This window comes from Abramis brama (assembly GCF_963993115.1).
Source record: "Abramis brama genome assembly, chromosome: 1".
NCBI classification, from domain to species: Eukaryota; Metazoa; Chordata; class Actinopteri; order Cypriniformes; family Leuciscidae; genus Abramis; species Abramis brama.
In genome coordinates this window covers 44,435,470-44,461,225 of record NC_139963.1, presented here as the reverse complement: position 1 = coordinate 44,461,225, position 25,756 = coordinate 44,435,470, and the positions used below count along the sequence as shown (strand labels likewise).

Below are 25,756 nucleotides of genomic sequence, written 5' to 3'. Positions count from 1 at the left end.
ATCGCTGCAAAAGATGCTTTCCAACAGGTTTTATTGTAGTTTTTGTCAAACACAAACAAAACAAAACTTGGACAAAAACTACGATAAAACAGAAACTGTGTATGTGTTATTAACTTGTATTAACTTAACTGTTAAATTTGGTTTACAGCTAGAATTAATCAACATTATATACAAAAATTAAACAATTACCATTACATGAATACAAAAAATTAATCCTGCATATATTTACAGCTACAGAATGTTTAGGTTGTAACAGTTCCAGAGTGTTTTCACTATTACTGGCTGACTATAGCTATTTTGTAATTATCTTCCTGGTCACAAGGGGGAAACGCTCTCAGGTAAGGGGGTTAGAATACCCATGAGTAATCTAGCTGGGAGGCCATGTGGTGGCTCGATTTGGAGGGGGCTCACTCTTTTTACTTAAGAGGGGTTTTGAGTTGAGGCTCAATGTTTATGCCTCTTTTGGCTACTATTTGAGGAACAGTGTGTTTGCAACGCTCAATGTGCCTTATTTCCTCAATAGTGTTGTTTGGAGTGCTACCTGGAATCCTTGTGTTCAATACGGACTTAACCCCAGCATCAAATCTTTTTCGATTGGATTTCTTTGGTGGATTATATTTTTTTTTTTCAACCTGGCCCTGAGGACTACAAGTTTTGGCTGAGTGAGTTTTTTTTTGCTGTGATGAGACTGTGGTCGCCACTGATCTAACTTTGAACTGGACTATTGTGCACTAACAATCGGTTTGATCATCGCTGGACTGCAGGTTCATTATTTCATTTACACACACATTATCCATATTATCATTTTATGATTTTGTGTTTACCTTGTATGGACTGAACTAATATTGAAGGAGTCATTGGACCAGGTTTTGGGTGATTGTAAGATATTATTGCTTTATGGTGTTGTGATATATTATTTTGATATATATTCATTTTTGAGCTGGTGTTTGGCAAATATATTTGGATGTGATTCCCCCCTTATTTTTTTTATTTTTTTTTTCATTTTTGTCATTTAATCGTTAGATTAATCGATTATCAAAATAATTGTTTGTTGCAGCCCTAGTCACTATATGGAGAAAAATCCTGGAACGTTTTCCTCAAAATCACTAATTTCTTTTTAAATTTCTAATTTCATGGGGGTGAGTATATCATGAGATTTCTCTCATGTCAATGTGTCATGTCATGATTATGACGGTGTCATGTCAGTCTTATGCACACCCCTTCAAGTAAAGTGTTACCGACACGGTAAATAAAAATCATCATTACTAACTCATGACTTAACTCATGTCACCTTCTATCAATATGATTGGTTCAATTGGTAAAGCAAACAATTGGTAAAAGATAGTTTACTATCATATTTATTAAAAATCCATCACAGAATCAACATGGATCTGTGCATTAGGTCTTAAAGTGACAGCAACCATAAAAGACCTGCTGCAGTCCGTGTTAATGTTGATCAAACAACAAAAGAGAAGATCTTGGTAGCTAATATATCAATTTACACTGAAAACTATGCAAGTGTTATTTTTTACATTTGATTAATTTATTAGATTTCTTTTGTGGACTATTACCTGTTAGTAGACCTTTCTGAAAAAACTTTGCTCGAACATTGATTGATTGTTTTGTTTACCATAGATATTTATTTAACATCAAAATATAAAGCAATGTTATTTTCTAAATTTTAGTTGTTTTTTTATTATTACAAAAAGATCCAATACTGTTAAAGTACCGGATCGATAATCAGTATCGGTAAGAGCAGTAATACTGTTAAAACCTTACTGATACAGTACACTAGTTTTTCACACCCTCATATATTTTCTAGTGCCTTTAAAAAGAGACAACCCTTAGAAATGTTCTTCCACAAACAGGATAGACGTAAGGCTTTTTATTAGGTAGCCTATGTACTTCTGGTGGTTCTTCAGTAATGATGGCAAAGCAAATGCTTTACTGCAGTGATCACATTTAAACATGTTGCCATACAGCAGAGTGAGAGCGTGCAGATGACACCACAGTTCCATTTAAATCTCTTCTCACACAGATGACATGCATAAGGCATCTCTTAAGTGTGAATTCTCACATGAATATTAAATGCTTTTTTACAGGTGAAACTACTTCCACACTGGGAGCAGGTGAAAGGCTTTATTCCAGAATGAATTAACATGTGCTTCTTCAGACTTCCTTTACATACGAAAGAGTTTTCACATTGAGAGCAGGTGAAAGGCTTTATTCCAGCATGAATTAACATGTGAGTCTTAAAGTATCCTTTACGTGTAAAAGTGTTTCCACACTGAGGGCAAGTGAAAGGCTTTTCTGAAGTGTGAGTGACCAAATGATCATTAAGGTGAGTTTTCTGTGTAAAACTTTTCCCACACTGGGAGCAGGTGAAAGGCTTTATTCCAGCATGAATTAACATGTGCTTCTTCAGGCTTTCTTTACGTATAAAAGTCTTTCCACACTTAGGGCAGATGAAAGGCTTTTTTGAAGTGTGAATTAGCACATGATCATTAAGTTGTCTCTTCTGTGTGAAACTCTTTTCACACTGAGAGCAGGTGAAAGGCTTTATTCCAGTATGAATTAGCATGTGCTTCTTCAGGCTTCCTTTACATATGAAAGAGTTTTCACACTGGGAGCAGGTGAAAGGCTTTATTCCAGCATGAATTAACATGTGAGTCTTAAAGTATCCTTTACGTGTAAAAGTGTTTCCACACTGAGGGCAAGTGAAAGGCTTTTCTGAAGTGTGAGTTACCAAATGATCATTAAGGTGTGTTTTCTGTGTAAAACTCTTTCCACACTGAGAGCAGGTGAAAGGCTTTATTCCAGCATGAATTAACATGTGTTTCTTCAGGCTTCCTTTACGTATGAAAGTCTTTCCACACTGAGAGCAGGTGAAAGGCTTTTCTGAAGTGTGAATTAGCACATGATGACTAAGTTGTCTCTTCTGTGTAAAACTCATTCCACACTGAGAGCAGGTGAAAGGCTTTATTCCAGTATGAATTAACATGTGCTTCTTCAGGCTTCCTTTACATATGAAAGAACTTTCACACTGGGAGCAGGTGAAAGGCTTTATTCCAGCATGACTTAACATGTGAATCTTAAAGTATCCTTTACGTGTGAAAGTATTTCCACACTGAGGGCAAGTGAAAGGCTTTTCTGAAGTGTGAGTTACCAAATGATCATTAAGGTGTGTTTTCTGTGTAAAACTCTTTCCACACTGAGAGCAGGTGAAAGGCTTTATTCCAGCATGAATCAACATGTGTTTCTTCAGACTTTCTTTACGTATGAAAGTCTTTCTACACTGAGAGCAGGAGAAAGGCTTTATTCCCGAATGAATTAACATGTGCTTTTGAAGGTATCCTTTACATGTGAAAGTGTTTCCACACTGAAAACAGGTGAAAGGCTTTTTGACTTCGGTCATTTGAATGCTGCTTTGTGAGCAACTGTTTTCAGTTTTGGAGCACCTTAACGGCTTTTCTCCAGCGGTGACATCATGAGCTTTCTGATGTTGATGTTTCTCCTCCACTTCATTCAGATGTGGTATTTCCTCTTCCACTTTCATCAGGCCTGGAATGATAACATTAAAACGATGAAAATAAATTGGGACAATTGCAAAATAAAAGTAAATTTTTACATTGCCGACTATGCAAAGAGTCCTGCACACGGGTGACCCGCTAATATTTGATGTAACAGGTGGAATCATATTTACGAATCAGGTGCAGTGCAGGTGTGGATCGGACGTGCAGTAGGCAGGGGTGGACAGCGGGTCCAATAGCTCACAACTATTTCAACTCAGTGCATTTGACAGCTGGTTTCAAATGGTATTGTGAAAAGTATTTGCCTAATCTGCATTATTTCACACCTTATAACATTTTATAACTACAGCCACTGAATCTGATCTGCTACAGAGAATCTGTAGGTATTAGCACTTCAAATGTAATACTTTTTAATAACATTTTCAAGACCTTTCCGAAAAAGGACCTGCATGTCGCTTTAATCACGCTACACAGTTATATGAGCTATAATGAATTGTGTTCATGCATGTAGGCAAATTAGAGCATGATTCCATCAGCTTCTATGTAAACAAACTAAATCACCCGCTCAACAGAGATTTACTAATGAACACTGAACCCTTTGCACTTTTCTGACTTGAAGTAAACTTTAACAGGGTAAACGGCTATAGATGTATATGGGAGAGTCAAGAGACCAATCAAAATGTAATTTTTGCATTACCAATTGGTCCAAAAATGAATTAAAAATAAAATCCCCTATTGCCTTTCCATGGCTTTCCAGGAGAGAAAAAAATTAAGAGATTGCAAATTACGATCACTCCCTCAGCAGCTGTATTTAAGCCCCATTCACACCGCCAGTAACACACAGCGACAATGTGACATGATCCCATTTATTTTCAATGGAGGGATGGCGACTTCCGGCGACATGAGCAACAGTGACCCTTGGCGAGAGAAAGGAGGCATGTCAAACGACGGGAGTCACACAACAAAAGTTCAGAAATTTCAACTTTATGCAAAAGAGCAGCGAATTTCGTGAGTGACAACCAATAGTGGAGAATGTGGAGCTCACTTCACTGAGTTCCGGAGCAATTTCACTATTTTATATGATATGATATGATTTGACTTGTGTGTATTTCAGTTAACTTTAGTCAGAGGCATTTATATTTTCACTGTACCCCAAGATGCAATAAACTGAAACAGTGTCTGTAAAGGTGTGAACCAAATGGCCCATAGGAACTGATAGGTGTAGGTCAGACAGCACACATCTTGTGTATTCAATCTTGTGTACTGAGTCTCTGGTATAAAGTTCTGCTCCACAGACAGAACTTTGGGTTAAGATTGTTTGAAGGCCGAGACGCTAAAATCATTGCTGAAGAAACTGTGCTACACTACTACCTTCAATAAATTCTTCTCCCCAAAAGAACTCTGGTCAAGCTTACTTATTTTATGTATTAGAGATATCTTATACATTTGCGAGCCACCCAAACAACCGCTCAGCCAAATATAGAGAAATCTAACAATTTGGCGAGCCAGCCAGGAGGCTGACAAGAAGAAAACTCACCAACTGCAACAAGAAGTAAACAGAAGAGTATTGGATATTCAACAAGTTTTTAAGTTGAAAATCTTCCTCTTTTGACCATTTATTTAAATCAACTGGATCATGTCTCAAAGATCCTAATTTGGTGAGTGAAACTTCTCTCTTTTAAAGAACATCTTTTGAAAAGAATAATAAGTAGACCAGTAAAGATTTGTAGTGTAGTGTTAGGAATTTTAGGCTTGGGCCTTTTAAACGAATTAGTTAATTCTCCTGAGACTGTAGGAGCTATCGAAATCAGGTTTATAGCTTAGCCCTGTTAAGCCCTCGACTCTGTAAGAATCATCTCTCATGAGGCTGTAGGAGCCATATATATATATATATATATATAAGGTTTCCTTTCTCTGGAGTCTATGGGAATTGTTAAAGAAACAATTTAGTCCATTCATCAAGAGATTGTAGAAGCAGAGGCTTGGTCCTTTCTCTTTTGTGTCTGTAGGAATTGTTAAAGTAACAATTTGTCCAGCGACTATAGAAACCATATAAATAGTTTTGGACTGATGTTGCTGTAAGAATTGGGAATACTTGACTGGGTGCTCATTCAGTAGTCACTATTTTAGTTCTAAAATAAATGTTCTAACTGAGTTAGAAAAATATGTTTAAGTATTAGTTTGTTTGCCTACTGATGATTGATATGGAAAGATCTAAAGTACATTGTCTAAGGGACAAATTTGAAAAAGTAATTCAGCCTTCTGACTTAGGACTCAGGAAGAATTGAACAAGTCTTATCAGTCAAGAGTTTTCAGAAATTAAACAATGAAAATTAGCCTGAAAGTGAATGTTTTGTCTTAAATGTAGTATTGAAAACTAAGCTCAGTAAGTAAACTAATGATTTGTCTGTGTAAATGGAATAGTCAGTCTAAAAGACTGCTGAAAATTTTAATCTGAATAAGCACCTTTAACAGTTCTAACTAGGGCTGAAACAATTCTTTTGATTTGAGGGTGCGGGCTGCAAAATGGAAGAAGGGAGTGATAACAATGGTGATGAGCAAAGAAGAAACAAAACACTCTACTCAGAGACTGGAGGACCGTCACCCGAGACAAGGTAAATTTGAGGTATGTGATTGCTAGTCGAGAAGAAGGCTGTTAAATACTGCACGTTAATTATGTATGGGATAAACCACGACGGACAGTGTAATTCTATGAAAGGGGGGTTGGGGGTGTGATGCGGTCCTGACACGCAGCGGAGGGGCCGTACCGAAGTGCGGTATATTTTCATAGAATTCCACTGGCCGTTGTGATTTATCCCTTACATTACCAAAGGAATTAATTTACTGTCAAAAAAAAGTTGTGAATGGCTTTTACGATGAAACATACTAGATACTTTCTTTATACCATGGCTTGGATGAATACCCAGTTGATACTTTCTTTTGAATACTGACCGTTGAATACATTGTTAATAATAATAATAATAATTTGTTACATTTATATAGCGATTTTTCTGAGACCTCAAAGCGCTTTACATAGAAGGGGGGAATCTCCTCAACCACCACCAATGTGCAGCATCCACTTGGATGATGCGATGGCAGCCATATTGCACCAGAACGCCCACCACACACCAGCTTACTGGTGGAGAGGAGACAGAGCGATGAAGCCAATCAGTATATGAGGATGATTAGGAGGCCATGATAGACAGAGGCCAGGGGGCAAATTTGGCCAGGATGCCGGGGTTATACCCCTACTCTTTTTCCGAAGGACATCCTGGGATTTTTAATGACCACAGAGAGTCAGGACCTTGGTTTAATGTCTCATCCGAAGAACGGTGCTCTTTTGGCAGTATAGTGTTCCCGTCACTATACTGGGGCATTAGGACCCACACAGACCACAGGGTGACCTGCTGGCCTCACTAACACCTCCTCCAGCAGCAACCTGGTTTTCCCAAGAGGTCTCCCATCCAGGTACTAACCAGGCTCAGCCCTGCTTAGCTTCAGTGGGCAACCAGTCTTGGGCTACAGGGTGATATGGCTGCTTGTTGTAATCATGTCTCTAAGCCTAATGTGCTCCAATACAGCAGGTGTGTTAATTTTAGTTTGATTGAAATGAATGCACAGCCATGAACTTACTGTATAATCATCATATTTTGCCTGAGTAATAAATATCATCAACAATTATTTTTCACCTCTCTTTCAGTAAATCATCACAGCATCGTATGGACAGATCTGTGCGGACAGCTACATCATGTTCCACCGAGCAAGCAGCTGAGTTTTCAGACAGCATTTTAAACAGCATGTTACTGTAATGTTGCGGTAAGGACATTTTGTTAAGAAGAGATTAAAACCATAAAAAATAAACATGTTCCAGATTAAAATCTTAACGACTATATTCAAATTTGTCGACATTGTAATATGTATTACAGACTGTGATGGTTCATACTGTTAAATTTGGGAGAGTCAAAAGTGCCTTGTATTTCTGAAAAAAAAAAAACCTTGTATTTCTGAAGTGTGACTTAAATGTCCAAAATCTGTATGTTACTCATTTGTAAGCTAATAGGCTAAGTATAAAGAAACCTTTAAGTATTGCGCTGAAATATATATGGATCATTCCTGAGATTCAGTAATAATTCAACATGTATTTTTTTTTTAACTGTAAATATTTAATTTTCAAAAAAATCATATTGTCCCACCATTTTATTTTATTTTTTTATTTTTTTCTGATTCTTTTCAGAATAAAACAGCTTTTATTCTCAACCCCGTAATGGACAAAATGGAATTGGTTTAAAAAGGATTTCACATAAAACTTGCTATAAAACAAACATCTACCTACAGCTCATGTGTCTCCTATAACATTTTAATAACTACAAATGTAACATTTATAATAATTTTAACCTTTTTACAGGACTGAAGTAAAAAATTAACAAATTGTGTCTGTGGTGTTTATTTTTGTAAAAAAAAAAGATTTTTCAATTTAGATGTTTAACTAAAACCACAATTGTATTGTGTTAGTCCTTAAAGGTAGGGTAGGTAGGATTTTTCTAAAAAACTTTTCCCCAAATTTGTTTAAACTGTCTTTATATGCCAATACATAATTGAAATGTAAGTACTCTGAAAAAAGAGAGTATCAAAATCGAGTGTCTCTAGTCCTCTCAGGGCGCAATAAACACAGCTACTTATTTCCATTCGGGACGAATTAAATGATTGGCTGGGCGACTGTCACTCTCCCTCGCTACCATGGCTACCACCCCTGCCGCTACAGAGGAGCTGCCCACATGTGCGCACCCGTTTGACTCGAGGACGCGACGAGGCACGGAAGCACGGAAGCACGGAATCACAATTATGGCAGAGAAAGAGCAGTCAAAAATTCCCAGTACCTGCATATACAGTCAGCGAAGGCAAACAAGGCAATAAAAAAAAAAAAAGGAACTAGTAAGGTAGAAAGGTAGGCTACTTGTCACCGGAGTGTAACGTTAGTCCTCATCAGAGCCAACAGTGCTTTCATCGTGGAAGCTCTTACATGCAAAACACCGTATATGTTATGAATCTTACACAAAATTTGCCTTCATCACAGCGTAACTGATGGTAATGGGAAAACGTGCATCAATGCAACCTGTTGTTAGCTTTGCCTTATGTTACTAGCTTGCTACCGAATCAAACTTAATATATTTTAAACTTTACCAGCTAGCTTGATAGTGATTACTAACAGCCATGTTAGTTGTTTATATTCATAATGATAAAGTTAGTTATTTTATTACATGATGTGATTGTCATGTCACTCATGCACTGCGCTCCTCTACATTTTAATTTTGTATTGGTATATAAAGACAGTTTAAACAAATTTAGGAAAAACTTTTTTTTAGAAAAAACATACCTACCCTGCCTTTAAAGGGTCATGAAACCCCCCTCTTTCAGCTCAAGTCTAGCTCACAATCTTTTTGAAAAATGCAACTTAAATGGGCGTGGATGGCTGTGAGAAGAAGGGAGGGGAGTGGGTGTGGTATGGCACGGCGGGAGAGGGGAGAGGGGAGAGGGGGCATAACTGTCATCGCCAGTGGTCCATGCATACCGACTGTCACTAAAAATCAGTGGTAAAACGTGAGGAAATGCTAGAAATGCTTTTTTATAGCTGGCAAAGTTAGTCTAATGAAATACACTGACACCTTATTTTTTTCCTTTCAAAAGTAACTGAATGCCCTGCTACATTAGCCTACAGTAATCATAATTGTATTTAAAGTCCAACTGAAATCAAAATTGACCCTATTTACTTTGTTAGCGCATATTACTAGTCTTGTGGTGAACAATTAATCCGTGCAAGTTAATACACAGAAAAAAATTGTTTGCCGTCGTAATCTTTAATCAAAGTCTGAAAAGTTACTTCCGGTCTGGAATGGCGTTCCTTCTCTGATGACGTAGGTTTGAGGACTTGGGTTGGGAAACGCTTAACCACTCCCCTCAAACCGTTAGTCTGTAATGAGCGAGAGATGGAGAGGAGGAGCGCTAGAGTAAAACCCTGCCCTCTGTTCAATATTCCGTTTCACTGGGAAATACGTCACAGCACTGGAGAAAAGTCGTTTGAAACTTCCGGTTCATGCGGACTTTAAAACATATAAATGTACATGTATATGTATAATTATGTCATTATAATAATTTGTTTATATACACACTATAAATGCATATATTTGAAAATAATAAATTTTCCGCTTAAAAAAAAAAAAAGCATTCCATACATAGCCTAGATCTACGTGCCCCCTAAACCCACATAATAAAGATGGACAGTGACATAGAAATTTGCACAAAGCATACGTTCCATACAATTGAGGTATTATCGAAATATCTAAATTTTAATAACGAGTGATTATTTAACGAAAGGCAAGTAAAATGGTCAGGGTTACATTTTAGACACACACACACACCTCTGAGGCGATAGAAAAGTCCTCGGGACCGCATCACTCGCAATCTCGTCAGTTATGCGCATCTCGTCAGTAAAGCCGGTTCCTTGATTAGTAGTAAATCACCATCACCTGCTTTCAAATGGAGCTGCATTTACTACAAAGAGCCGTAGTTCACTGACAAGCTGAGCCATATCGCATTAATTATCTAGGACGTATCGCCTGTGATTTTTTTTTTTTTTTTTTGAGTAGTGTAGGAGAGTAGACCATATATGACAGCAATAAATAAGTACATTGTACAGTATACTTATGGATTCAAAAAAATAAAAGATTCTATCTTAATTTTATGATGGGGTTGAGTTAAGCTTGACACCCTCCTCCCTTGACTATAATAATAGGCCACAAAAATAGTAGCCTAATAAAAGTATGATCCTACTATCCATCTTCTACAGCAACAGCACTGTTAAAGCAAAGACTATAGAATAACACAAGACGCATCACTCGTATTGTTTCGAAATGGGGAAAAGTGCAACGCTCAATATGGTGGAATAAGTCCCGCCTTCTAAATAAGAGCCAATCGGCGATTGGTAAAGTCATCGTGTCACTGCAGCTGCCGTTAGAAGCTCCGGTTCCTTCCAGACGCGTGCTTCCACTGCGCATGCGCATTAGTTTGATCCAGTCTGAAAAATGTCGTTTTCTGTCATGATTCGAGCAATTCGATATAAAATGTATTGTTGTCGGGTTTCATTGGTGATTTAAAATATTACATTTAATCGTAAGCTTGGCGAACAGTTTTGGAGAATTTGATGGATCCCCATTCAAAGAGATAATAAAATAGCTGCACTTGCATGCCCGAGAGGCATTTCAAAGATGGCCGCTGAATGAAATGACTTGTCTTAAAGTGACTTTAGTTAAAGGTAGGGTATGGAATTTGCAAAACAGCCGGCAGATTTTGAAAATACACAACTCAAATGGTCCTACCTTCTTTCCTCCAACGCTCGCCCTGACTCCACCCATTCGAAGAACATGGATGGGATTGGGGAGGGGGGTATGGTACGACAGTTTGATTGATGATCCAATGATTCTAGGTGGTCTTGGAAATGATTGGCTGGAGTTTTTCCAAGTCCTGCCCGTTCCACAGATGATTAAATTGCTTAATTTTTTATTTCAGTGCTTCTAACTCAGTGGCTGTAAGTGGGTTAGGAATACGATTTTAAGTGATTTTGAAAAAATTGACAAAAAAGAGAATCACATACCCCACCTTTAAAGAGACCTGAATGTTGTCATTTCTGATGTCACATAGGGTTGTCTAAATTATTATAGGCGGAGAATAGTTGTCGTGACGGGGTTGAGTTCAGACTAAGGGACATAACTTTATAGTCTGGTTTTAATAAAATAGCTTGTTTTTTTTTGCAAAAAATTCACAAGAAAGTAACAAATAAATACAATATTGCCAAAAATTGTATATATTGTGCACATTTTGTTAAATATTATAATACACATAGCCCAAGTCCAAATCAGTAAAGTAACCCAGGGACAACATGATTAGTGTACAATAGAAATAAGGCATTATTTATTTTATGATAAAAATAATTTAAATGCAATTTTTTTTTTTATTCCTCATAATGGACCAAAGTATTGTGAAAACCACCACCTTAAAAAGTCTGGGGGACTGAAATTTTACAGAATTTCCCATAAATGACCCATTTATTTATAGAGAGAGAGACTAATAATACATTTTAATTTGGGGGTAGAAATAGTAGGCTAATACAACAATTATATATTTTTTTACTTTATCCACCTTTATTCGTCAGAGCTTGGGGCTTTTATTTAGGTGGAAAACCGCAGGAAGACTTCTGTAAAACAGGCAAACCTTTGTCCACATTTGAAACGATGATAAGACATTTTAATGGTAATTAACGCCTTGTTTTTATATTAAGGAATTCAAGACTTTTAAATGATCCTTGGTGTGCACCCTGTTTAAAGCTTTGTTTGCTTTAGCCTTCCAAAACATTACAGAATGAAGAATAGACACCAACCTCCTTGTTCCTCGTGGTTTATTCTCCAGGGTTCTGGTTCACTCATGTCCTCCTCACTCTCCTCTTTAACAAACACCATCTTCACAGCAGCAGATCTCAGTTCACTTGATACTCCTCCAGATATTCCTGCTTGCTTCAAAACTTAGTCACGTATATGAGGATGGGAATATTACAGGCATTTATTGACCTGATTTAAAATGTATATTTATACACTAAAAGTACATTTCTAACTATTTATATTAAACCAGCACCTCGACAAAAAAGCAGAGACTATCCTAAAAACGAATCTTCTTCCTCTGAGGTTTAATGGTGGTTGGTAAACTAACGAATGTGCTTTACCGCCACCCACTGGACTGGAGTGTGATGCGTCGCGAGGGTGGGGAAAAATGGGGAGATGGGGAAAAATGCTTTTCTTCAGTGTGAAGGAATTACTTAGCGCATGTACAGTCAAGGTACATAATTTTTCCTTTAAAAAGATATGTGCACAAGAAAGGGACTTGAAGTTATATACAATCGCATGGGATTCGAGTTGTATCAATAGCCTACATGAGAGAGGATTAGATTTGAAAAACGAGAGAATTTATTCCAGTCAATTATTTCTGTGAAAATCACAGAACGTTCCCTAATTGTTATATGTTTACTTATCATAATCATTTTGCAGAATGATGGACGTTAAAACATTAAAATATAGAGATTAAGATAAATAAAAAAAGACCCAAAGAACTGGAGACCCTGACTCAGCTAAGGAGATGGAGAGACCAGATGACACCATAGGTTCAGGAGGCGACGAGCAGCCGAGGCAGAGCTGGGGGGGGTGGAGGGATGAAGCTGGAAATATTTTCTATTAACACTGGTCCTAAAGCTGTTGCCTGATCATAACCCTTCTTTTTCCAGTGATATTCTTCTGACCTTTTCTCTTTTGTAATGTCTCTCAGTCATGTCTCTTTCTACAGTCTTTCACACAAGTGTGTTGTGCTCTTCGATCAGAAATCGGTTACTGCTCCTTTTAATTGCCTTACTGTAGAGTGAGAATTGCGAAGATGAGCTTTGAGACTCGTGTTCCATTTAAATCTCTTCTCACACAGATGACATGCGTAAGACATCTCTTCAGTGTGATTTCTCACGTGACTATTAAATCCTTGTTAAAAGGTGAAACTCTTTCCACATTGAGAGCAGGTGAAAGGCTTTTTTCCAGTATGAATTCTCATGTGAGTTTTAAGGCTTTTTCTACGTCTGAAAGTGTTTCCACACTGAGAGCAGGTGAAAGGCTTTTCTGAAGTGTGAATTAACAAATGGTCCTTAAAGGGATAGTTCGCCCAAAAATGAAAATTCTGTCATCATTTACTCACCCTCAAGTTGTTTCAAACCTGTATGAATTTCTTTTTTCTGCTGAACATAAAGGAAGATATTTTGAAAAATGTCGGTAACCAAACAGTTGATGGACCCCATTGACTTCCATAGTAGGAAAAAAAAAATACTATGGAAGTCAGTGGGGTCCATCAACTGTTTGGTTACCGACATTTTTCAAAATATCTTCTTTTGTGTTCAGCAGAAAAAAGAAATTCATACATGTTTGAAACAACTTGTGGGTGAGTAAATGATGACAGAATTTTCATTTTTGGGCGAACTATCCCTTTAATATTTCCTTTATATGTTAAACTCCTTCCACAGTGAGAGCAGGTGAAAGGCTTTATTCCAGCATGAACTAACATGTGACTAAGGCTTCCTTGACATGTGAAAGTGTTTCCACACTGAGATCTGGTCAGATCCACATCATTAAGATCTGGTCTTTCTTCTTCCACTTTCATCAGGCCTAAAATGAAAACATTAAAATGAGGAAAATCAATTGGGAAAATGGAAAATAAAAGGATAGGGTACGTTTACACAACAACGATGTACTAAAAATAGAAAGATTTTTTTTTTTTTGATATTTTGAAAAATTTTCGCGTGCAGATGACAATGTTGTCAAAACAATCCCATTCACACGGATTAGCGAAAGCTACTTAAAACACTGTATTTCACCGATATTCATGCTAGGCCAGTAGTTGGCGATGTCACTTTCTAAAGAAACACTACGCGACTATAAACTGAGCACATAATACGCATGTGCATAACGTCATCTTTTTCACAAATTTGTATTTTTGTCGTCTGAAAACTTTAAAACTTGCACTTTGAAATCTGTTTTCTAGCTGTGCCATGGAGCACATTCATGAGAGTTGCTATTAATTCTTCATCTGAAAGTGGGTGGAGAGCCATTAAAGGGATACTTCACCTCTGGAAAGATGAATGTGTATTTAAAATAGGTCATTTATCTAGAAGAAATGTGAAGAAATTTTTTAATTTGGAGCTTTCTAGACTGAGAAAAGCCAGAAAATGTATTTTTGGCTCATGTGGATGAAAGACAACAACTCCCAGAATGTCCGGGAAAAGGATGATAGTAACCCTTACTGCTCAGCTTTCTCCTACTACTCAGCTTTTTCCACAGAACAAGAGCCTGCTAGCTTAGCTTCCAGGCTGACACTGTGTGTACATTCTGTGAGTGAGATCCCACCCTCTATGGGTTGAAAACATGCGGGACAGCCCCTACTACTGGCTGTAGTCTTTAGCCTCTGGCCAGAAAATCGTCCTATGACGATTTTTGCGTCATCTGAGGATTTTTTCCAGATAAAAAATACATAAATCTCTCCTCTCAGGGGGATATGAGGGTGGAAAGCACGGTAATTTGAAAATACTACAGGTTTTCTACTAATATAAAGCTTAATGCTAAATACTGAAGTATCCCTTTAAATTATAAAATTTCTCCAGGAAGATCAAAGGATCATCACAGTCTTCTAGTCGACCAAAACAAGGGAACTGGATTTTAAGGGGCTGTTTCCCCCAAAAATGTTACCCAGTCCATATTGAAATGTCGAATGGAGTCGCTTGTAATCTGGTATTCAACACCGGAGTTTCCACCACAGTTGAAGGGGATGGTGACGTTATTTTTTTGCACATGATGCATTTGCTTTCACTGACCTACTGTAGAGCTTCAGTGTCCAGAGCTAATTGATGAAAACATTGCATGCACTGGTGGAGTTCATCCTATTAATTTCTATTTTAACTTGTCTGAGCAATAAAGGTGTTTATTTGTTGAGTACATTGATCAATGGTCCTTTGTTGTTGTAACCTAATTCAATCAGGTTTATGTAACATAAAACAAGGGAATGCTGTTTTAACTTAATTGAGTTACATTGACCCAATATACAATTTCCAATAAAGCTAAAGATAGACACATTCGACACATGCGCACTATGACTGCACCAAACCTTTAAAGGGCTGCATAGTTGTGACTCATGTCTGCTACAGGACAAAGAAAAAGAAAAGGTTTGTGTTTGGAGTCTTTTCTTAATGGTTTATTATAATGATGAATGACACTACTTGCTTAAGTTTATATACAGTATACTGTATATATATATATATATTTTATTCTGATGTGCTATTAATATTGTTGTTATTATTAATGTCTTAAAGTACATTATTGTGGTTAGATGGTTGAATGGGTTGCCTACTGAGTTTATCTAAGAGGGGAATGTTAAGTTCTGTGCAATTATGCTAGAAAAGAAGAGAACAAGAAAAGAAGTGAGAGAAAAAGAATGTGATATGGAAAGATAGACTGTATCTGAAATCGTATACTTCTCTACTATATAGTAGGCGAAAAACAATATGTGATAAAAGTAGTATGTCCGAACTGACAGTATTCATAAAAGAGTATAGGCCCCGGATGACCTACTTCATCTGACAGGATTCTGAAGTTTGCATACGATGGACACTTTACTATCCCATGAGGCCACAGGAGAGGATTTATGAATGGAAGAGAAACGACAAAACTTGTCATGCTGGTAGGTCACATGATAATGTCAACATGGCGGATGTAGTATGTCCGGATTATATTCATACTATTTAGAACATACTTTTTTAGCGATCATGAAGTAATTACTTGTTCAAAATGAGTACCTATTCAAGAGAGTATGTGATTTCGGACGCAGCCACTGTCATGGTTTAGCGAGTTCATATTTTGAGTTAAAAAATAAAAGGAGATACATTGTGATTACTTACCTCATCATTATGATATACTACTAAATACTAAACATAACATAACCCTGCTGTGTTCAGTTAATTTTCAGAATGTTTTTTGCACAATTAGATAGAATTGTGTGGTGTTAAAATCAACTGCAAATAAAAGACGACATTAAATCTCAAGTTTTCAGTAGAGAATGTGTGTTTTTTTAATATCTCCAGATGATATTAACTAAGGCTGTGACTGAAAGTCAGTTGTAGTTCTTGTGTTTCTTCTAGTCTCCTCTTTTTTCTGTTCTTGTTGTTCCTTTTTCCTTCAGTGGTTCTGCTTGTTAACAGAAGTTGTTTATCACTAATGCTCAATCATCACTCAGTTAATCATTGAATTATCTAATTAATTCTAACACTGATTCAGTGTTCATTTCATCAGGTCAAACCTGTGTGGGGCACATGGAAACATGTGACAAAACTGACCAGCCCCAGGTGCAATCGACAAGGGTGTGCTGGCTGGTCAGGGAGATTTGAATGGAGGGTAAAGTTTACTGGGAGTCAATATTATAGTACACAGAGAAAGAATTTTCACATTTTTTTTGTATTTATTCAGTACATTTATGTCTGTAGCAGTGTGTTACCTCTGAGCAAAAAAATAAAAAAATAAATCACATTTGCATGTCTATTTTTACACATTTCTTTCATGAAGAGTCATAGTGAACAGAAAATTGCCACAAAATTACATCCATGCCACAAAAAAAAAAACAATAAAAAAAAAAAAAACTAATTGCTACATCGCCATCATTTTAGTGGACGTTGCATTTGAGAATTTTGGCAAAGCAACTGAAAAAAAAAAAAAAAAATAAAAAATGTAAGCAATGTTAATTCTGTTCTTAATTTTTGTTTTGTTTTTTGTTTTTATATAACAAAAATAACCGATAAGAATACTGTTAGTATAAGAATACTGCTGTTAATACTACTAGTAATAAGAAGTATTGGTAAGAGCAGTAATACTGGTAAAACATCCATTCCTATGCAGTACACATGAGTTTTTCCACACTCTCTTGTATTATCTGGTGCCTTTTTAAAGAGTCAACCCTAAGAAATCTACTTCCAAAAACAGGACAGGCGTACGCCTTTTCATTTGTTATATAGTTTGTTAATTATGGCAAAACAAACGTTTTACTGCAAAGTGTATTACTGTGAAATAGAACATGCTCATTAAGTTGTTTTCTCTGAGTAAAACTATTTCCACACTGGGAGCAGGTGAAAGGCTTTATTCCAGCATGAATTAACATGTGAGTCTTAAAGTATCCTTTACGTGTGAAAGACTTTCCACACTGGGGGCAGATGAAAGGCTTTTCTGAAGTGTGAGTTATCAAATGATCATTAAGGTGAGTTTTCTGTGTAAAACTCTTTCCACACTGAGAACAGATGAAAGGCTTTATTCCTGCATGAATCAACATGTGCTTCTTCAGTCCTCCTTTACGTGTAAAAGTGTGTCCACACTGAGAGCAGGTGAAAGGCTTTTCTGAAGTGTGAGTAACCAAATGATCATTAAGTTGTCTCTTCTGTGTAAAACCCTTTCCACACTGGGAGCAGGTGAAAGGCTTTATTCCAGCATGAATGAACATGTGATTGTTAAGGCTTCTTTTCTGTTTGAAAGTTTTTCCACACTGAGAACAGGTGAAAGGCATTATCCCACTATGAATGAACATGTGATTAATGAGGCTTCTTTTCTGTTTGAAGGTATTTCCACACTGAAAACAGGTGAAAGGCCTTTTGACTTCTGATAATTGAATGCTGCAACTCAATGATTTTTCTCCAGCGGTGACATCATGAGCTTTCTGATGCTGATGTTTCTCCTCCACTTCATTCAGATCTTGTATTTCCTCTTTCACTTTCTTCAGGCCTAAAATGAAAACATTAAAATGATGAAAATCAATTGAAACATTTAAAAAAAAAAAAAAAAAAATAGGGTATGTTTATACAACAACGATGTACTAAAAATGTAAAGGTTCATCCTTTGCATTTTTGAAAAGTTGTGTAACTTTTGTCAAAATGTATTGTGAAAAGTATTTGCTTAATCTACACAATGATGTACTAATAGCGGTGCTGTGATTATTATGCATTGCTGTGAAGTGATTATTATATTTTTAGCATATATGTTTGGAAACAGTTCTTTTAACCCTAATTGAGTGTGTAGGAGGGTGTAGCTTTTCATTTCTTAAACAACCATGTAGGAAGGGGTGTGAATCTTCACTTGTCTCACGATTCAATTTGTTTACGATTATGTCTACGACTTCACTATCAGTTAATGGTCTACTGCTCCGTCTAAAACAATGCAAATCTGCTGTGAAGTTTTGTACGCCCTTATCACTGCTTACCGACAGGGTTTGTCACCTACTCTGTAGACTCATCTCGCGATCTACGATGATAGCTTTGGGTTGGAAAACCTCATTCAATTATCCATCCGTGTTGCTCAATGCTTAACAGCCTGTAAACATGATTTACCTGCCCTGCATTCACCACCTGCTACCACTGTCTCCACCACACCTGTTTAATATCCTCCAGCACCTGCACCCATGCAAGTTGATTAATTTAATCTATCACCTACAGAGAGACAAAGCCGGATTCAACAACATCTATGTCTGTATTGCGGAGCTGAGGTACATTTGATGTCAGAGTGCCCTGTACATCCACCTCGGCAGAGGTGAGTAACATTAAAATACATCCCAGAATAACCATTGCGTTTTACAAGCGACAACCACTGAAAGTCCAGAAACACCAACAGGTCAAGATTCCTAAGGAATATGGGGCATGATGTGTTCAGTAAACAACAGGCTACGCATCTACCACTGCCGCTTCCAGTTTCTCCTATGTGACAAAAAAGAATGGAGGCTTGCAGCCGTGCATTGATCATCGTACCCTCAACAAACAGACTGTCATGTACAAATATTCTCTTGCTCAGGTCCCAGCGGCTCTGGAGAAGCTATGAGCTGCAACGATCTTCAAGTTGGACCTGCGCAGTGCGTACAATCTCATCCTGATCCGAAGGGGAGTTGAATGGAAGACTTTCATAATACCATCTTGGCTCTAGGAATATTGGGTTATGCCATACGGGCTCACCCTCACCCTCTGTCTTCCAGGCCTTCGTGAATGAGGTACTACGGGAGTAAGCTACCTCAATAGCTTCGATCCTGGGCTACATCATTAATGCCAGTGGAATCCAGATGGACCAGGGCAAGGTGGACACCGTGCGGAATTGGCCCATTCCCGGTTCGGTGAAAGAACTTCAGCGACTCCTATGTTTCTCAAACTTCTACCGCCGCTTTATCTCCAACTTTCCCCTTTCACCTCTCTGTTACGCAAGAAGCCCAATGCCAAGTCTCTGTCCTGGACTCCAGCTGCCACAGAGGCGCTCCATCAGCTCAAGCGTGCATTTACCACTGCTCTCGCCTTAATCCATCCTAACCCAGATCTATCATTCATCGTTAAAGTTGATGCTTCCACAACTAGTGTGGAAGCAGTGTTGTCACAGCGGCAAGGGGAGACACCAAAACTATGTGCCTTTTTCTCAAAACAGTTAAAACGGCAGGAGAGCCATTGGAGGTTCCAGAACAGCAAGAGACTCAGCACACATCCATCTGCAAAGGGCAGTAAGGAGGCACAAAAATCAGGATGATCTCCGCAGAGCTGAAACACCCATCTACCAACCTGATCAAAAGGTCTAGCTCTCCACCGGGGACATACACCTCCGGCTGCCCTGGCAGACATCTGTATAACAGGTAAACCTTTATGCACAAAAATATTTGAGATTACGCTAATGTAAAAACGAAGTGAATCTGTATGAAGAGTCGCACACCCATACAGAAACCCATGTTGAAATATATAGGCCTATTTCAAAATATACTTACATAAATATAACATATTTTTATCCATTTAGATTTTAAACATTTAAATATAATATATGAAAATCGATTTATTGTTAATATATTTCAATCTATGTGAATTCTATATGGGCATGCGCGATTCCAGAAAACAGCAAAGCGAAACCCTGTTCACTTGCATTTTAAGACTTTTTGAAACGTGGATTTAAGACATCTTAATGACAGTTATGGACTTTTACGTTAAGGATATTAAACCTAAGGATCCGCAGGCACCTGGCTGTGTCTAAAGATTTGTTAGCTTAATGTAGCACAGAAGCCAAAAAGATGAAGAATAGACACCAACCTCCTTGTTCCTCGTGTTTTATTCTCCAGGGTTCTGGTTCACTCATGTCCTCCTCACTCTCCTCTTTAACAAACACCATCTTCACAGCAGCAGATCTCAGTTCAGTTGATACTCCTCCAGATATTCCTGCTTGCTTCAAAACTATGAGGATGGGAACATTACAGGCATTTATTGACCTGCATTTTTTTTTTATCTACACACTAAAACTAAATTTCTAAATGTTTTTATTTAGCCAGCACCTCGACAACACAACAGAGATCATGCTGAACAACGCTAATCTTCTTCCTCTGAAGTTTAATGGTGGTTTGTAAACACACGTCTGTCTCTTACCGCCACCCACTGGACTGAAGTGTGAAGCGTCGATCGAAATGGGGGAAATCATAATATAAATGATAGACACACATGGGATTCGAGCATCCCTTCGTGAGGGAGCATTAGAGGAGAGAAACGAGAGAATTTATTCATCAAGTATTTCAGTGAAAATCACAAAACGTTCCCTAATGGTTAAATGTTTTCTTTTTAACTACATTTTGTAGAATGACTGGCGTTACAGCATTTAAATATTGAAATTAAGAAAAATGAAAACACATTATAATGATCAGATAGCTATTGTTTTATTATAGCTGTGGATCATACATGGGGATAGAGGATTATTATAAATTAATATATAGGGTCTAGATAACTGGGAAATGAACAGGGGACTATTGAATAACAGGTGATGTGAATTCCATATCCACAAAAGAAGATATTTTAGAAATATTTTTTAAAAACTACTTTTTCATAGTCATTAACTACTTTTTGCAGAAAGACTGATGAGAAAATTTTCATATTTTGCAATAAGCTCTGTGAGACACAAATTCAGAGCCATATCTTAATCATTTGATAACTTACAGCAATACTCAGGGTTACTCAATACGAACTCCAAACTTAAAAGGATAACATGAAGAAGACAGACCTTAGCAGAACAGCTGGACAAACTAAAAATATGGGTAATGAAAACTGACTTACTGAACAAAACAGAAAACTAATAACCAAAACAGAGCTCCTTTTCACCGGGCTGACACACACCTGCTGGAACGTCAAAAGAATCTTCAATCACACAGGGCGATTTAATTTCATTAATGTCATGTTTTATACAGTCTTTCATGTTTTAAAAAAAAAATATATATATATATATATATTTCACACTGGGTGAAACTCTTTCCACAATATGAACACTTGTACCGTTTCTCTCCCTTATGGATTCTGTGGTGTGGTCTCAAGGACTCGGCTGTGTTAAAGCATTTCTCACACTCGCAGTGTTTTTCACACTCATGTATTTTCTGGTGCCTTTTTACCCCTTAGAAATCTCCTTCCACAAACAGGACAGACGTGAGGCTTTTTTCTATGAACTTCCTGGTGTTTCTTCAGTAATGATGCCAAAGCAGAAAAAAATTTTTTTACTGCAATGATCACAGTTAAAGGTGCAGTAAGTAATTTCTGAGCAACACTGTTGATATTTGATGTCATCCCAAACAAATGCACTCGTCCCTCCATTACTCCACCCCAAAAATACATAAACATGCAATGCGAGTGAGTGGATACAAGGCATATACAAGGTGGATACTGTTCATTTGAAACAAGGCAAAATAAAGCTTTTGCTCGCTCTATGGCCCTGTCCCAAATGGCGCACTTCATGCGGACTTTCGGTCTCGTGGACTTGAATTGCGCGTGCTCGCTGAGTCTACGAGTCCGTAGGCCGTCCCATTCAGCATTTTACCGCTCTGAAGTGTGCTCAGCAGCGCCCCCTTTGTACCCTTGAAGCGGTCTTCCGCGAAGCCCGCATAGAAGCAGGCTCCACACACTTTAACTACCCAGGAATCCTTGCGAAAGGCCAATCAGACAACAGATGGGAGGAGATTTCACTCACGGATAATTGTTGACATGGCTGAGAAGAAAATATTACGGTTTTTATGACCTAAATGTACATTTTACCAGTTGTTACCTACAGTTTATACAAACATTATGGTCATCGACCAGTGGTTGATGTCTCAAACATAATAATAGCGTGTTTAATAATATGATCGTGTTATGATTCATTAAATAAATAGTACCGAATGTCAGGGCTTTACTGAGTCATATGTAAACATAGTATGAATATTGACACCTGTAAATTGAAAAAATTATGTTTAAATTATGTTTTAAAATTGTAATCTTAGTTCAAATGGAACATTATGTAGCCTATTATTATGTACAACTGTATACATCATTTAAATAAGCATGATATATCTATTGTTTAATGCCCAGGTGATATGCACAATATCAAAATATAGAACTGTAAAATTAGGATGTGTAGTTGACATGGAGATAAGACATCAGAGCGCAAAAATGTGATTTCTCCTGTCCAACAACAACCAGGCCGTTATTTCCGGCGTGCCGATCGAGTCTGTCCCAAAAATACCTCTCAATGCACCCTCGTGGACTCGCGCCAAGGGCCCTATAGGTCTGCACTACATGACGTCACCAAAGTGCGGACTCTGAGGAAGTCCACAAGTCCGGAGTGTGCCATTTGGGACAGGGCCTATCTCACCTACCCCATCATGAGTGGACACACTCCCTACTGCTGATTGGCTAAAAGTGTGTTGTGCTCCTCAGTCCAATCCAGGGGGGCGGGGTTTCATAAAATATTGAAGCTTCCCCACATGCCGCCATTGATTAGTGAACCATCACCTGCTGTTAGCATTCCATTGACTCCCATTCATTTTGGCATCACTTTGACAGCGAATAACTTCACATCTGAGGCATTTAAAGACTCCATTTGTCCATTATTTACGTTGTCAAGCTCAGTTTGAGTCTGCGCAGTACGCTCGACCATCAGGAAGTGAGTGCTTCTAATTGACTTCACTTGTCTCCGTTGAATCCAATGGGGTCGCTGTGTCCAGTTTATATACTGTCTATGGTCTGATCCACTTTCAGCAGTGTTCCTCAAAAATCACTTACTGCACCTTTAAGTTGCCTTACTGCAGAGTGAGAATGGCGAAGATGAGCCTTGAAACACGTGTTCCATTTAAATCTCTTCTCACACAGATGATGTGTAAGGGATCTCTTCAGTGTGATTTCTCATGTGACTATTAAATCCCTGTTTACAGGAGAAACCCTTGCCACACTGGGAGCAGGTGAAAGGCTTTATTCCAGCATGCATTAACATGTGTCTCTTAAAGTTTCCTTTACGTGTGAGAGTCTTTCCACACTGAGGGCAAGTGAAAGGCTTTTCTGAAGTGTGACTTACTAAATGATCATTAAGATTTCCTTTATATTTAAAACTCTTTCCACACTGGGAGCAGACGAAAGGTTTTATTCCAGTGTGAATTCTCATGTGATTATTCAGGCTTTCTTTACGTGTGAAACTGTCTCCACACTGGGAGCAGGTGAACGGCTTTATTCCAGCATGAATTATCATGTGACTTGTAAGGCTTCTTTTATATTTGAAAGCGTTTCCACATTGTGAGCAGGTGAAAGGCTTTTGTCCAGTATGAATTATCATGTGACTCTTAAGACTTCCTTGACGTGTGAAAGTGTTTCCACACTGGGAGCAGGTGAAAGGCGTTTTCCCACTATGAATTATCATATGATTCATGAGGCTTCTTTTATGTTTGAAAGTTTTTCCACACTGAGAGCAGGAGAAAGGCTTTATTCCTGCATGAATTAACATGTGATTCTTAAGGTTATCAATACATGCGTAAGTGTTTCCACACTGAGAGCAGGTGAAAGGCCTTTTGAATTCTGTCATTTGAATGCTGCTTTGTGAGCAACTGTTTTCAGTTTTGGAGCACCTTAACGGCTTTTCTCCAGCGGTGACATCATGAGCTTTCTGATGCTGATGTTTCTCCTCCACTTCATTCAAATCTGGTATTTCCTCTTTCACTTTCACCAGGCCTAAAATGAAAACATTAACATTATGAAAATCAATCGGGACAATTGGAAAATAAAAGGAAATTAGGGTGTTTACACAACAACGATGTACTAAAAACAGAAAAGTATTGACATTTTTGCAAAGTATCACGTACAGACGACAATATTGTCACAATGAATCCATGTTCACACGGATCAATGAAAACGACTAAAAAAGCTGTATTGTAAAATGGTGTTGTGTAAATTCCCCCTTAAAATTAATGTGTTCATGCATTTACATTAAATTAAAGCATGATTCAATCAGTTTATGCAAACACTAAAACACCAGCTAAACAGAGACACCATATAGATAGATAGATAGATAGTATTATTAGTTATTATTATTATTTACTATTAGTTATATATACACATATAAAGGCTAATAATAATGCACTTTAATTTGAATACAAATAGTAATACAAAAATAGTAATAGATTTTTAATTAAACCACTATCCGTTAGATCTTGGGGCTTTTATTTAGGTGGAAAACCACAGGAAGACTTCTGTATAACAGGTAACCCTTTGTCTACACAAATGTTTGAGATTACGCTAATGTAAAAACAAAGGGAATCTGTATGATGAGTCGCACACGCTCCAAATTCAGCACAGTTTTGCAATTCCAGGAGAATCGAAGCAACCAGAAGCAACGAGCGAAAATAAAAAAAATCGGAATCTTATCGCTGCCGGTTCAAGTTGTATTTTTAATACATTTGAAACGTGACATTTTAATGATAATTTAGCCCTGATTTTTATATTAAGGAATTCAAGACTTTTCAAGTTTCCGCGGGCACCTGTGTCTAAAGATTTTTTAGCTTATAATGTAGCACAAAAGTCTATAAAGATGAATGAAGAATAGACACCAACCTCCTTGTTCCTCGTGTTTTATTCTCCAGGGTTCTGGTTCCCTCATGTCCTCCTCACTCTCCTCTTTAACAAACACCATCTTCACAGCAGCAGATCTCAGTTCAGTTGATACTCCTCCAGATATTCCGGATGGGAATATTACAGGCATTTATTGACCTAAAAAAACTGTATATTTCTATAAACTAAAAGTACATTTCTAACACTTTATTATACTAAGCCAGCCCAGCACCTCAACAAAACAACAGAGAACATGCTGAAAACCATACTAATCTTCTTCCTCTGAGGTTTAATGGTGGTTTGTAAACACATATATGTGTCTTACCGCCACCAACTGGACTGGAGTGTGAAGAATAATGTGGGGAAAAGTTAGGCTACTTGTTTTTTCCTTTAAAAAAGATTTGCACAAAAAATGTGTCTAATGCTGCCTTTACATGCTCTGAATTATTGTAAATGGGTGTTTCTGCAACTACGGGCACTTTTGACTCTTGCAAATTAATAATAATAATAATAATAATAATAATAAAACCCTATAATTTCAATTTGAACAATCACAGTCCATAATACATAAAAAGATGTACACAAAATTGAATGTAGTTGTTAAGATTTTAATCTGGAATATGTTTATTTTTTATGGTTTTCATCTCTTCTTTTTACAAAATGTCCTTACCACAACATTACAATAACATTAAATTTAAACACTTAAAAAAATTATACATTTACT

General features: G+C 37.5%; 2 protein-coding genes across 7 annotated transcripts in view; both read right to left on the bottom strand.

The window, feature by feature from the left end:
- Positions 1 to 25,316, bottom strand: part of LOC311088084 (uncharacterized protein) — a 55,173-nt gene extending 29,857 nt beyond the window's left edge. For 2 of the 5 annotated variants that reach the window (XR_014607431.1, XM_084121739.1), the window contains exons 1-2: positions 25,036 to 25,316; positions 20,242 to 24,156 (exon numbers count right to left, since the gene is read on the bottom strand). Coding sequence is in view for 1 of the 5 variants with exons in the window: in XM_084121739.1 (XP_083977865.1) it covers positions 20,242 to 20,320 (79 nt within the window). In the remaining 4 variants the exon portion in view is untranslated. Of the gene's footprint in view, positions 1 to 16,588; positions 17,921 to 19,222; positions 19,803 to 20,241; positions 24,157 to 25,035 lie in introns of those variants that run through there. The other 3 variants (XR_014607433.1, XR_014607432.1, XR_014607434.1) reach the window with 3 other exon arrangements.
- LOC311088044 (uncharacterized protein) lies at positions 221 to 25,296 on the bottom strand. 2 transcript variants are annotated; one of them, XM_084121682.1, is made up of 3 exons: positions 25,192 to 25,296; positions 11,962 to 12,148; positions 221 to 3,561 (listed from the first exon to the last, which is right to left on the bottom strand). In XM_084121682.1, the coding sequence occupies exons 2-3, from the start codon at positions 12,038 to 12,040 to the stop codon at positions 2,060 to 2,062; spliced, it is 1,581 nt and encodes a 526-aa protein (XP_083977808.1). In that variant the 5' UTR covers positions 12,041 to 12,148; positions 25,192 to 25,296; the 3' UTR covers positions 221 to 2,059. The 2 variants fall into 2 exon arrangements, with proteins under 2 accessions (XP_083977808.1, XP_083977807.1); XM_084121681.1 differs by lacking the exon at positions 25,192 to 25,296 and having other exon boundaries at positions 11,962 to 12,284.
- Positions 25,317 to 25,756: the final 440 nt, after the last annotated feature.